This window comes from Saccopteryx bilineata, chromosome 5 (genome assembly GCF_036850765.1).
Source record: "Saccopteryx bilineata isolate mSacBil1 chromosome 5, mSacBil1_pri_phased_curated, whole genome shotgun sequence".
In the NCBI taxonomy this organism is placed as follows: Eukaryota; Metazoa; Chordata; class Mammalia; order Chiroptera; family Emballonuridae; genus Saccopteryx; species Saccopteryx bilineata.
Window position 1 is genome coordinate 913,114 of NC_089494.1, and position 13,836 is coordinate 926,949.

A 13,836-nucleotide genomic window follows, 5' to 3' on the forward strand; every position below is an offset into this window, starting at 1 on the left:
GCACCCCTCCCCCAGACCTGGGGTGTCTGGGCTGGCCTCGAAGCCAGGTCAGCAGGCTCCGGTCCTGGCTGTGTGCTCTACCCTCGGCTGCGCGACTCAATCAGCCCTGTCGTCGTGGGTCCCCTGGGTGGCGTGTATGACAATGTGCTCTGCAGGCGTGAGATCTGGGGCCCCTGGACACCTCACGTTCCAGCTCCAGGGAAGCCCCAGGTGAGGGTCAGCCCAGTGAGCTTCCCCCAACAAAAGTGCAGCCGGGGGGCAGTGGTGCCTTCGGCCGCCCTTCTGTAGCACAGGCCCCGCACAGTGAGAACAGAGGACCAGCGGTTCTTTATTCATATTCCCAGAAGGCCAGCGGCCTGGGGACAGCTCTCACTGGGCCAGAGCTGTGGGTCCTGAGCCCAAAGAGCCATTTCCAGGAAGTCGAATGAGGACGGAGAAAAGCCACCAGGGGCTGGGGGCAGTGGCCTCTCCTGCCATTTGTCCCGTCCACATCGCAGACCGCTCGTGCCCACCCCCAGCCCCTCCAGGAGGGCGTGGCCAGGTCACAGTTTGTTCCGGGGGCAGCGCTGCAAGGCCTCCTTCAGGGCCTCGGACACCCGGTCCACGTTCTCCCAGGTGGCGTTGTGGCCCAGGAGGCCGATCCGCAGCACCTGGGGGACGGGGTGGGGAGACACTGGCCTGCATCCAGGACCCTGTCCGGCCCTGGCTGAGGTTCCAGGCAGAGCCGGGGGTCTCCCCCAAGGAGGGGACTCCTGCCCGGGGCCCACAGGGGAGCTGAGAGCTCCCTCCAGCCACACAGGGAGCCCCCCAGACCCAGGCAGAGCCCACAGAGCTCAGGAAGGGTAGCCAGGGTGGTGGTCAGTAAAGGCCACTCAGGATGACCCTCTCAGCGGGCACAGCTAGACCCGAGCACAGGGAAAGGAAGGACGTTCTGGGTGGGGATGAAGGTGCTGCACCAGCTGGGGAGGAAGGGCCCGGGTCTTTCTGCACAAACCCCTGGGGTCTGGAGAGGGACGCTCCCTTCTGGACTCCCCTGACATCCTGGGCCCTTGGATGACCGCCGACCTCAGCCTGGACACAGGCATGGTTGTGCTCCATGGGGGGGTGAATCTAGTTTCTGTGGCAGGTGTGCCCCCCCCACTCACCTTCCCTGTGTGGGGGGGTGAATCTAGTTTCTGTGGCAGGTGCGGCCCCCCCACCCCACTCACCTTCCCTACAGAGGGGGGTGAATCTAGTTTCTGTGGCAGGTGTGTACCCCCACACCCCCACTCACCTTCCCTATGGGGGGGTGAATCTAGTTTCTGTGGCAGGTGCGCCCCCCCCACCCCCACTCACCTTCCCTATGGAGGGGGGGTGAATCTAGTTTCTGTGGCAGGTACGCACCCCCCCACTCACCTTCCCTATGGAGGGGGGGTGAATCTAGTTTCTGTGGCAGGTGCGCCCCCCCCACTCACCTTCCCTATGGGAGGGTGAATCTAGTTTCTGTGGCAGGTGCGCCCCCCCCACTCACCTTCCCTATGGGGGAGTGAATCTAGTTTCTGTGGCAGGTGTGCCCCCCCCACTCACCTTCCCTATGGGAGGGTGAATCTAGTTTCTGTGGCAGGTGCGCCCCCCCACCCCCACTCACCTTCCCTATGGGAGGGTGAATCTAGTTTCTGTGGCAGGTGTGCCCCCCCCACTCACCTTCCCTATGGGGGAGTGAATCTAGTTTCTGTGGCAGGTGTGCACCCCCCCCACTCACCTTCCCTATGGAGGGGGGGTGAATCTAGTTTCTGTGGCAGGTGTGCCCCCCCCACTCACCTTCCTTATGGGGGAGTGAATCTAGTTTCTGTGGCAGGTGTGCACCCCCCCACACTCACCTTCCCTATGGAGGGGGGGTGAATCTAGTTTCTGTGGCAGGTGTGCACCCCCACCCACACTCACCTTCCCTATGGAGGGCCCAAGGCCGCCCGTGATCTCGATGGAAAAGTGGTCTCTGAGGTAATTGACGATGTCTCTCCAGTCGTAGCCGGTGGGCACGGCCACCGTGGTGACAGTGGGCAGCCGGAGCGCCTGCGAGGCAACCCTGACTCAGCACCACGGTGACAGCTGGGGGCCAGCCCCACCCGCCCTGCCCACGGGTCTCAGGGGGACAGGTGGGGCTGGGGGGGCCGTGGAGGGTGAGAAAAGTCCAGACGGGAATGAGGTCACCCCCTCCCTCCAGCACCATCGGCTGCTTGACCTGCTTCATGGGGCTGTTCCCTCAAGCAGGTCACACCCACCCTGTGGTGGAGGACCCTCATTCGGCTGACCCCCCCCCAATCCAGCCACGGGCTGGGGGCCTCTGGAGGCTGATAGACGTCTTCCAGCTCAGAGATCACCCATAAATACCCTACATGGCGTGGCTTCGGGGGAAGACTGGGGCATCAAACTAAGTGTCCCAAGATTCAGAGGCCAGGGAGCCATGGCCTGGACAGTGATGGCCCCCCCAGGACGGCTCCTGCCCCCGGAGAACCACAGAGACCTGTGCTCATGTAGAGGGGGCTGGCAGGAGCCGTCCTGTCCCTCACAACCCCCGTCAGGCTAAGCCTCCCTCCCCCACCCCCCGCCCTGCCCGCTGCCCCCCTCCCTCCCCCACCCCCGGCCCTGCCCGCTGCCCTCCTCCTCCCCCACCCCCGGCCCTGCCCGCTGCCCTCCTTACAGGGTCCTTCACGAAGAGCTGCAGCCCCAGCTCTTGCAGGCGCCCCTGCAGGTAGGCAGTGACCTCCCGGTGCCGCCGCCAGCAGTTCTCCAGACCCTGCTCGGGGTGGGAGGGGGGGAGGGAGACAGTGGGCAGGGTGGCCGGGGCACAGGGGGCTGGCTCCCATCTGCAGTGGGCAGTGAGGCCCTGGAGTGCCCCCTTGAGCCCCTGGCATGGCTCTGCCCCAGGGGCTACTCAGGGCAGGTAGCACTCGTCCGGGTGAGGAGGGTGGGGCCCAGGCAGCACTGGGGCCCTGGGCAGGCAACGTGAGAGCCCCTGGTGCAGGGGGAGCTGGTCCAGGAGGGCCGGGGTCCCGGGGCCACACACTGCCCCCTGCCTTCCCAGCACACGGACCCCACAACCCGTGATCCATGTGGGCCCACAACTTTCCCTGGTCACCTTCACAACTGTCCCCCGTGAGCGCACAGCCCAGCCTGAGCACTGGTGGCCACCACCTCCAGCTCAGGCCCGGGGCAGCTTGATAAGTGGACATGGGAGGGCAAGCGTGGCCAGTGCAGCACGGAGCCCCGGGGGGAGGCCGCTCACAGCCCTGGTCTCCTCCTGGCCTCGGGGCTGGGGGGAGGGAGGTCAGGACGGTGGAGGCAGCTGAGTGTCCGGTTCTGCTCCAGGCAGAGCGGCCGGGCCGAGGTGGACAGTGGTCCCGGCACCGTCCCTGCCGGCTCCTGCTCCAGCCTGGGAGCTGGGCGTGGCTGCAGGAAAGTGCCCGGGCTGCTGGGCTGTGGTCACTCTATGTTCACAGACGGCCTTACTCCGCCCGGACCCACCCCGGGCTCTGCCCCCCGCCCCCCTCGGCAGGCACCCTGGGCTCCGGGGCCGCACCTCTTCCGCCACGAGGGCCAGACTCTCCCTCAGGCTGTACAGGCCGAGCACCGGCGTGGTGTGGTGGTACCTGGAAGACAGGAGGGGCTTGGTCCGGCCTTGCTGGGTGGGGGGACGGACAGGAGCTCAGGGTGTCCCGGCCCAGGCGGGTCAGGCTCGGGCACCACAGGGCCAGCTGCCTTCCCAGGGGAGCACCATCCAGTTTGGAATTGCGAACTCAGAGCTGCCAGGGCAGCAGGTCAGCAGGAGTGGGGCTCAGAGGGGGCAGCGGCCACACCACAGCGGGTCAGCAGGAGCGAGGCTCAGAGGGGGCAGCGGCCACACCACAGCGGGTCAGCAGGAGCGAGGCTCAGAGGGGGCACCGGCCACACCGCAGTGGGTCAGCAGGAGCGGGGCTCAGAGGGGGCACCGGCCACACCACAGCGGGTCAGCAGGAGCGAGGCTCAGAGGGGGCACCGGCCACACTGCAGCGGGTCAGCAGGAGCGGGGCTCAGAGGGGGCACCGGCCACACCGCAGCGGGTCAGCAGGAGCGGGGCTCAGAGGGGGCAGCGGGTCAGCAGGAGCGGGGCTCAGAGGGGGCAGTGGCCACACCGCAGCGGGTCAGCAGGAGCGGGGTTCAGAGGGGGCACCGGCCACACCGCAGCGGGTCAGCAGGAATGAGGCTCAGAGGGGGCAGCGGCCACACTGCAGCGGGTCAGCAGGAGCAGGGCTCAGAGGGGGCACCGGCCACACTGCAGCGGGTCAGCAGGAGTGGGGCTCAGAGGGGGCAGCGGGTCAGCAGGAGTGAGGCTCAGAGGGGGCAGTGGCCACACCGCAGCGGGTCAGCAGGAGCAGGGCTCAGAGGGGGCAGCGGCCACACCACAGCGGGTCAGCAGGAATGAGGCTCAGAGGGGGCAGCGGCCACACCGCAGCGGGTCAGCAGGAGCAGGGCTCAGAGGGGGCAGCGGCCACACCGCAGCGGGTCAGCAGGAATGAGGCTCAGAGGGGGCAGCGGCCACACCGCAGCGGGTCAGCAGGAGCAGGGCTCAGAGGGGGCAGCGGCCACACCGCAGCGGGTCAGCAGGAATGAGGCTCAGAGGGGGCAGCGGCCACACCGCAGCGGGTCAGCAGGAGCAGGGCTCTGAGGGGGCAGCGGCCACACCGCAGCGGGTCAGCAGGAATGAGGCTCAGAGGGGGCAGCGGCCACACCGCAGCGGGTCAGCAGGAGCAGGGCTCAGAGGGGGCAGCGGCCACACTGCAGCGGGTCAGCAGGAGTGGGGCTCAGAGGGAGCAGCGGGTCAGCAGGAGTGAGGCTCAGAGGGGGCAGCAGCCACACTGCAGCGGGTCAGCAGGAGTGGGGCTCAGAGGGGGCAGCGGGTCAGCAGGAGTGAGGCTCAGAGGGGGCAGCGGCCACACTGCAGCGGGTCAGCAGGAGTGGGGCTCAGAGGGAGCAGCGGGTCAGCAGGAGTGAGGCTCAGAGGGGGCAGCGGGTCAGCAGGAGTGAGGCTCAGAGGGGGCAGCGGCCACACTGCAGCGGGTCAGCAGGAGCGGGGCTCAGAGGGGGCACTGGCCACACCACAGCGGGTCAGCAGGAGCGGGGCTCAGAGGGGGCACTGGCCACACCGCAGCGGGTCAGCAGGAGCGGGGCTCAGAGGGGGCACTGGCCACACCACAGCGGGTCAGCAGGAGTGGGGCTCAGAGGGGGCAGTGGCCACACTGCAGCAGGTCAGCAGGAGTGGGGCTCAGAGGGGGCAGCGGCCACACAGCAGCGGGACGCCGACAGGCCAGAGACCCCAAGCGGGCTCCCACCGCTCCACCAGACCCCCTGCGACCCCATGGTTCCGAGACACCCACTGGGCCCACTGGGTAGGGCACAACTCCTGGTGTCCCTGTGTCCGTGTGTGACCTGAGGGCCTTGGGTTATGGCCAAAGCCATGTCACAGAGAGCCCCTGGTTCACTCCCTTCCGCTGAGATGCGGGTAAACCAAGGCCCCCGAGTGGGGGTCTGAGTGCCTGATGCTGCGCTGGGGCTTCTGGGGTGCTGACCCAGGAGAGGATGGGGGCCATGCTCCCAGCCCCCAGTCTAGGGAGGAGGAGGGGCGCCCGGCTGGGGGCACCGAGAGGAACCCAGTGATACCACTGAGGGGAGGCTGGGGCGAGGGGGAGCTCACTGCCCGCACCCCTCCGCCGCGCCCGGCCCGTCCGCCCCGGCCCAACGCTCACGTCCTGGGCTCGTCGTCGCAGCCCCAGAAGTTGCCCAGCAACTTGATGTCCAGGTAGAAGGAGAAGGGCTTCGTCTTCCGGCTGTAGATCTTGTTTCTGGGGAGAAAGAACCGGCCTGAGCCTCTGTCTGGCTGGCTGGCTGCAGAGCCTGGGGGCTGTGTCCCCAGGACCCCCTGTTTCTCAGAGTGGGGACCCCAGGACAGGCCCAGGTCAGGTGTGGGCCCGCTCTGCTCCTCCGTCCCTCCCTTGAGTGTGACCCTGACGCGTGGGGACCTGAGTGGGTGTCCCCTCCCTGGCCCCTCCTGGGGAAGCGTCCTGCCTCAGTCCCCAGGTCAGTGAAAGGTAGGGGAAACTGAGGTGAGGACCCTGCCTTTCCTGGAGGCCACTGCGCCCTTGGGGTACAGGGACCTCTAGGCAACCCCGCTCCCTGGGCTGGGCACCTCCAGATTGGCCTAGCAGGCTGGGCCTCTTCCCGAGCTCTGCACTCAGACCCAGCTGCCCCCCTGACCCTCCCAAGGTCACCTCGGACTTCCCAGCCACAGAGAATTCCTGATCTCACCCCAAAGATTCTCGGTTCTGGAAGATAGATACCAGCCACCGTCACCCTGTAACAGCCTGCTGGGGCCGGACCCCCACCCCTTCCCCCGGTCCTCCTTGGCCTGGCTCAGGGTCTGGACACAGGGGACATCAAGGACACAGGGCTGCCGCTGGGTGCAGGTGGCCCGTGGCCGCCCCATGGAGCAGTTCCTGCCTCAGGTCCTAGATACTGAGCCAGGGCTGGTGGCTTTGGGGGCTGTTACCGGGTCCAAGTCCTTGGCTTGAAGCTGGGGGACTTCTGCAACGCCCCGCCCCCCCACACCCCCGCCCCAGGCTCCATGAGGAGCGTCTTCTGACAGTCAGCCCGGCCAGGCCATGGCCCCATACCCGTGCCCTCACCATGCCCTAGCCACCTGCTTCCTGGGAACCAGAGCTCTGGCACACCTGTCCAGGGTGTGCACCTATCGGGGCAGGTGGCGAGCATTCTAGGGGCATCTCAGACCACGCCCCGAGGCGCCCTTCCCTCCTTTGCCCCGTCCCTCCCTCCTGGGGCCATCTGGCCGCATGCCTGTCCAGCACGGGCTGGGGGTCCGGGGTCACGCACCTGGCCTTGTCACTGAAGGAGATGAGTGCGGTGCCCGGCGGGGCATTCAGGACCTTCTGGGCGCCCGAGTACAGGACGTCGATGCCTGTGGGGGGAGGGGCACCTGCTCACAGGGGACCGGGCCCCACCCAGGGTGGGCTCATGCCAGCAGGGGTGCCCCCGAGGCCCGGGACCCGGCCAGTGCCACCGTTCTGGGTGACCTGGGGACCCACCACACAGCTCAGGTCAGAGGTGAGGGGGACATTTTCGCAGGACCGGGCTCTGCCCTGTGGGGTCTGATGCTGTCTCCACGGAAGGTGGAGTCGGGTTGTGGGACACCCAGTTAGTACCCGCTTGGTGTGGGGAGAGCCACAGCCTGCTGTTGGTGTGTGTGCATGCGGTGGGGAGAGCAGGGGAGGACACAGGGGTTCTTGTCACATTTTGGGGCACTAGACCCCTGAACGCCATCCCCCGAGGAGGCTGGGGGTTCCGGGCAGCCACAAAGGGTGAGGTACCCGAGCCCCGAGGACGAGGGGCCGGGTTCGTGCTGTGCCCACCTGACGCTCCCCTTACGGGGGGGCCCAGGGGAAAGTCCTCGAGTGAGCAAGCCCCCGCGGCCCGGATAAGAAGGTTCTTGCAGTTTATTCCCAAGAGCCTGAACCCGGAAGGAGCCCCCATGTCTATGAAGAGGCGCAGGGAGCAGGGTGGCGTGTTCACATCACCAGTGAAGTCCGCAGACCCCGTGTCTCACCCCGATGGGCTTTGCCGACATGGCGTTGGGGGGCGGGAGCCAGGAGGGCGCCCTGGGCCCATCCTGCCCTGCTCTCCGCGGGGCCCGCACCCCGGTTTCTCAGGCAGGAACCTCTAACTAAGTACACCTTCCTCCCTGGTTTGGGGCACAGGGTGGCATCTCGGGAACAGCCCTGTCACCCTGCACTGTGGCCTGGGCCCCTCCCTGCCCCTTGGTGTGAGGGTCAGCCCACAAAACCCCATCAGTGACCTGAAGGCTCCTCCCACTGGCTGGCAAGGTGACCCCAAGGACGGGGCTCACTGCGTGTGACAGGCTGGTGGGTCGGGGACGGGGCTCACTGCGTGTGACAGGCTGGTGGGTCGGGGACGGGGCTCACTGCGTGTGACAGGCTGGTGGGTCGGGGACGGGGCTCACTGCGTGTGACAGGCTGGTGGGTCGGGGACGGGGCTCACTGTGTGTGACAGGCTGGTGGGTCGGGGACGGGGCTCACTGCGTGTGACAGGCTGGTGGGTCGGGGATGGGGCTCACTGTGTGTGACAGGCTGGTGGGTCGGGGACGGGGCTCACTGTGTGTGACAGGCTGGTGGGAGTCGGGGACGGGGCTCACTGTGTGTGACAGGCTGGTGGGTCGGGGATGGGGCTCACTGTGTGTGACAGGCTGGTGGGTCGGGGATGGGGCTCACTGTGTGTGACAGGCTGGTGACCCCGAGGACGGAGCTCACTGTGTGTGACAGGCTGGTGGGTCAGGGACGGAGCTCACTGCGTGTGACAGGCTGGTGGGTCAGGGATGGGGCTCACTGTGTGTGACAGGCTGGTGACCCCGAGGACGGAGCTCACTGTGTGTGACAGGCTGGTGGGTCGGGGACGGGGCTCACTGCGTGTGACAGGCTGGTGGGTCGGGGACGGGGCTCACTGCGTGTGACAGGCTGGTGGGTCGGGGACGGGGCTCACTGCGTGTGACAGGCTGGTGGGTCGGGGACGGGGCTCACTGCGTGTGACAGGCTGGTGGGTCGGGGACGGGGCTCACTGCGTGTGACAGGCTGGTGGGTCGGGGACGGGGCTCACTGCGTGTGACAGGCTGGTGGGTCGGGGACGGGGCTCACTGCGTGTGACAGGCTGGTGGGTCGGGGACGGGGCTCACTGCGTGTGACAGGCTGGTGGGTCGGGGACGGGGCTCACTGCGTGTGACAGGCTGGTGGGTCGGGGACGGGGCTCACTGTGTGTGACAGGCTGGTGGGTCGGGGACGGGGCTCACTGTGTGTGACAGGCTGGTGGGCTCGGGGCCGATGGGGACCGGGGGCCCAGCTGGGACAGCAGCGTGGCCCCTGCCCTTACCCACGCCTCCTGCAGGGGCCCTGAGCGCCGTCCCACCTCCTGACCTGGGAGCAGGTCCTGCCTGTCCCCCCCCCCATTGGCCTGCAGTACAGCAGAAACACTGGGTGCTGATGAGCTCAGGAGCCTGTCCGGCTGGGGCGCCGGGCGCCCGCCCTCACCTTGCTGGTCCATGTGGATGGGGATCCCGCCCAGCGATGCCACGGTGTCCACCAGGAACAGGCACTGGTACCTGGGGGAGGGGTAGCCGAGTGAAGCAGGAAGGTGTTTACTCCCCGCCTGTCAGCCCAGGGTCCCCACACACAGGGTGCCTGAGGGCCAGCCCAGGGGGCCTGTGGTCCTGGGGGCTCTGAGGGCTCAAGTCCAAGCATGTGGGGGGGGCAGGGACCACGGAGCATGAGCCTGGGCCTCCCTCTGGCCACAGCCTGCTGACCGTAAGGTCAGAGCCCGGGAGGGCAGAGTGCAGAAACAGACCAAGTCTGAAGCTTTGCCTTAGGAAAAAGAACAAAATGAGTGTCCCAGGCTGGGCTCGGAGGGGCAGGTGGATCCCTCGGACTCAGCCCGGCCCTATTCGTGAGCTGGAGCCGCTGGACGAGACCCCCCGGGGGCAGCTGGCGGGGTCCCTTGGCCCCCTGTGGAGGGTCCTGCCAGGCTGCGGTCAACTCTGCAGAGCAGGACTGCTGGTCACAGGTGGGGTCCATCCGGCAGGGGTCACAGGTGGGGCATGGGGACAGAGGCTGCCTTGGGGCTCTGGGGTCTCAGGCGAGGGGGGACAGGGCTCAGCAGGTCCTGGGACCTGGATAGCTGGGTCAGCATCAAGCCCTTCCCAGCTATGGGGACTGGGGGGCAGTGGGCGCTGTGGGTGCCCCTGGCCATGGAGAACCTAGTCCTGCTCTCACAAGGGAGGAGCCCACTCAGAATCAGCAAACAAGGAGGACCCAGAGAGGTGCACCCACAGCACGTGACACAGAGGCTGGGTGGGGCCTCAGGCTCACCGGTTACCACCTGGGCTGGAGGGACCAGCCAGCACCCCTATCTCCCCAGCCTGGGCTGAGCCCCCAGCACGGCCAGCTTGAGACAGGCTCACCTGTGGGGCTGGGCTCACCTGTGGGGACGGGCTCAGCTGTGGGGATGGGCTCAGCTGTGGGGACGGGCTCAGCTGTGGGGCTGGGCTCACCTGTGGGGCTGGGCTCACCTGTGGGGACGGCTCACCTGTGGGGACGGGCTGACCTGTGGGGACGGGCTCAGCTGCTCAGCTGTGGGGACGGGCTCACCTGTGGGGCTGGGCTCACCTGTGGGGACGGCTCACCTGTGGGGCTGGGCTCAGCTGTGGGGACGGGCTCAGCTGTGGGGACGGGCTCAGCTGTGGGGACGGGCTCAGCTGCTCAGCTGTGGGGACGGGCTCACCTGCTCACCTGTGGGGCTGGGCTCACCTGTGGGGACGGCTCACCTGTGGGGACAGGCTCACCTGTGGGGACGGGCTCACCTGCTCACCTGTGGGGCTGGGCTCACCTGTGGGGACGGCTCACCTGTGGGGACGGGCTCACCTGTGGGGACGGCTCACCTGTGGGGATGGCTCACCTGTGGGGCTGGGCTCACCTGTGGGGACGGCTCACCTGTGGGGACGGCTCACCTGTGGCAGAGCTCCCCGTAGCCTTCGAGGGGCTGCAGTATGCCACTGGTTGACTCCCCCTGGGTCAGGAACAGCAGGACCGGCTTGTGCTTGGCCAGGCCCTGAGGGGGACAGAGGCGACAGCTGTGGACAGAGCCAGTGGGAGGAGGAGGCTCCCCCTGGTCCAGCCAGCGTCGCATGTGTGCTGGTGTGGGAGCCGGGCATCTCGGCTCCGGGAGGAGGTTTGTCCAGGAAGAGAGGAGCTTCCTCCCAGAGCCCAGGAAGAGTGACCACAGCCTCTCGTCCCATCTGTTGGGACCTTGGTGAGGTGAGCTGAGTCCCCAGGGACTGGGCTGGTTGGGACTGACCTCCCCTGTCAGGGGGTGTCTGACCCTGCCCACAGGACTGGGCTCCTGACTCAACTTCCCTGCCAGGCAGAACCCTCCTTATCAGGCTTCCCACCTGCTCCCAGGTGTCAGAATGCTCTCTGTGTGGTGGGTGCCCCAGTGCCGAGAAGCCACCAGCCCCAGCCCCCCAGCCTCTCAGCCCCCCAGCCCCCCAGCCTCCCAGCCTCTCAGCCCCCCAGCCCCTCAGCCTCCCAGCCCCCCAGCCTCCCAGCCTCTCAGCCCCCCAGCCCCCCAGCCCCTCAGCCCCCCAGCCCCTCAGCCTCCCAGCCCCCCAGCCCCCCAGCCCCTCAGCCCCCCAGCCTCCCAGCCTCTCAGCCCCCCAGCCCCCCAGCCCCTCAGCCCCCCAGCCCCTCAGCCTCCCAGCCCCCCAGCCCCCCAGCCCCTCAGCCCCCCAGCCTCCCAGCCTCTCAGCCCCCCAGCCCCCCAGCCCCCCAGCCCTCCAGCCCCTCAGCCTCCCAGCCTCTCAGCCCCCCAGCCCCCCAGCCTCTCAGCCCCCCAGCCCCCCAGCCCCTCAGCCCCCCAGCCTCCCAGCCTCTCAGCCCCCCAGCCCCCCAGCCCCTCAGCCCCCCAGCCTCCCAGCCTCTCAGCCCCCCAGCCCCCCAGCCCCCCAGTCCCCCAGCCCCTCAGCCTCCCAGCCCCCCAGGCCCCCAGCCTCCCAGCCCCCCAGCCCCCCAGCCCCTCAGCCTCCCAGCCTCGAGCTCGCCCGCCTGGCCAGCTCCCTCCCGTCCCCGGCCGTGACCCACCTACCTCCTCAACCTCCTTCAGTGTGTAGTACCCTCCAGGGTCCTTGATCATTGGGTGTGTGCAGGCTCCTGGGGGCAGGGGCAGAGAGGGCAGTGAGCCACCCTTCGCCCAGCGCACAGGGCAGGGGCCGCTGCTGGGGTCGGCCGCATGCCCAGCAGGCTGCACGGGGGCAGACCTGCCACCCCGGGCCGCAGCCACAGCGGAGGAAAGCGGGGTGCACTCAGCTCTTCGTTGGCTGAGGCTTCGGGGTGCTCGGGACGAGAGTGGCATCGGGCTCAGTCCTGCTGTCCTCCCTCGGGCCACCTCCCCAGCACTCCCCACACGGGGCACGAGCCGGCATTTGTATGAGGCCACATGGACGGAGCCTTCCCAGCGGAGGGAGGGGTGGACAAACGGACAAGGGAGGGGGTGAGGGAAGCACCAGCGGGCTCTGCCCTCCTTTGGGGCTGCAGGGAAACAGGCCCTTGTCCTGCTCCCTCTCTCAGACCCCTGCATCCCACGCACAGCCTGCCGAGGAGGCCCCAGGACCATCCGAGCCTCAGGGGACAGCCAGGGTGTGGGGTCGGGGGAAGGGCAGGGGCCTGTCCAGGCTGAACGGTGGGCAGTCAGAGCCACTGTGTGTGGACTGAAGGGCCAGGGAGGGGTCGGGACCCCCTTGAACTGTCAGAAGTCCATTAAACCGGATGGAGTGCAGCCAACCGCAGCTGACTGCGCAGGAGAAGTTTGCAAAAGGCGCGATCAATCATTAAGCCCGGGGCTCGCCCCACGCCTGAGTCTCCCCTCCCCACCACGCCTGAGTCTCCCCTCCCCACCGGCTTGACTCGGAAGCGACACCCTGGCTGTTTTTCCTCTGCGTTGTGGCTCCAGAAGGAACGCGTTTCCGAGATTTTTGAGCGAGGACTTCAGCCTCTGACACCCTGTCCTAACACGGAGCAGAGGGGGACCCCTGGGACCCCGGGGCCTTCCGGGGTCCAAGGCCAGAGGATTCCCTACAGTGCCCCCTCCGTGGCTCCAGATGCAGCCGCCCCCAGACTCTGGGAGACCAGGGGAATGCCCCCCCCCCATGAGCATCCTGACACCCAGACTGGCTGGAGGGTGGAAGCCACAGCAGGGTGGGGGAAGGTTGGTCCTGGGGTGAGGGGGCTGCCAGGAGTCCTGCCCAAGGTGGGGGGGTGGGAAAGGATGGAGGGGGGCCACACCGCACCCCTGCCCGGTCCCTTACCTACACGTTCCCCGATTTCCGCTGCCCGCTGCCCCCACAGGCCATTGACCCCGACCAGGAAGGAGTCCCCCGGCTCCAGGACGCTCATCAGGGCAGCCTCCAGGGCCGCGTGGCCCGAGCCGCTGATGGCCAGGGTGAGGCGGTTCCTGGTCTGGAACACGTACTGGATACCCTGCTTGATCTCGTCCATTATCTGGGGGGGACGGGGGGCGTGCAGGTCAGACCTGCTCCCCAGCCCCCCCGCAGGGAGGAGGCAGCTCTGGGGACCCCACCCCACCCCCGTGCCCACCTGGTACATCTCCTTGTGCATGTGGCCGATCATCTGCAGACCCCCGGCGGCCAGGACACGTGGAGCCACATTAGAGGGGCCGGGACCCAGCAGGAGCCGGTTGGGCACCGATAGGGGCTTGAGCAGGACCTCTGGCGGGGCCACCAGCAGCTGATGGGAGGCCATGGTCCGCACCCAGCCGGCCGCTTGGGGTCCCAGGGCCACACTGGCCGAGGTCACTGCACGGAACATTTCCCAGACGGCCCTGCGCGGACGGCGTGCCGGGGCCCACAGGCGGTGTCAGAGCCCGCACCTGCCTGTGGCTTCCTGACCCCTTGTCGATGCCTGTCCTGTGTGTCAGCGTCTGACAGACAGGGTGTTGAACCGAGCGGGGAGGAGGAGCCTGAGGAAACCAGTCGGTGGAAAACAGCAGGGCGTCCTCCCCCCCCACCAGCCCCCCCCCCCGCGGGCTCCTCTTAGCTGCCCCGGTGGGAGCCCAGCCTTGTGCTTGTGTGTTGGGCTCAGGGGGCCCCCAAGTTTTTCTTAAAGGACCAGAGAGCAAATATTTCAGGATCGTCGGCCCTCCTGATCTGCATTGCAAATACTCAACAGGGCTGCT

General features: G+C 67.9%; 1 protein-coding gene across 1 annotated transcript; it reads right to left on the reverse strand.

Moving 5' to 3' along the window:
* Positions 1–308: 308 nt before the first annotated feature.
* AGXT (alanine--glyoxylate aminotransferase) lies at positions 309–13,595 on the reverse strand. The gene is made up of 11 exons (XM_066233715.1): positions 13,239–13,595; positions 12,950–13,142; positions 11,731–11,795; positions 10,598–10,698; positions 9,126–9,196; positions 6,904–6,988; positions 5,763–5,858; positions 3,560–3,629; positions 2,681–2,776; positions 1,924–2,052; positions 309–650 (listed from the first exon to the last, which is right to left on the reverse strand). The coding sequence occupies exons 1-11, from the start codon at positions 13,467–13,469 to the stop codon at positions 543–545; spliced, it is 1,245 nt and encodes a 414-aa protein (XP_066089812.1). The 5' UTR covers positions 13,470–13,595; the 3' UTR covers positions 309–542.
* Between the last annotated feature and the right edge of the window lie 241 nt (positions 13,596–13,836).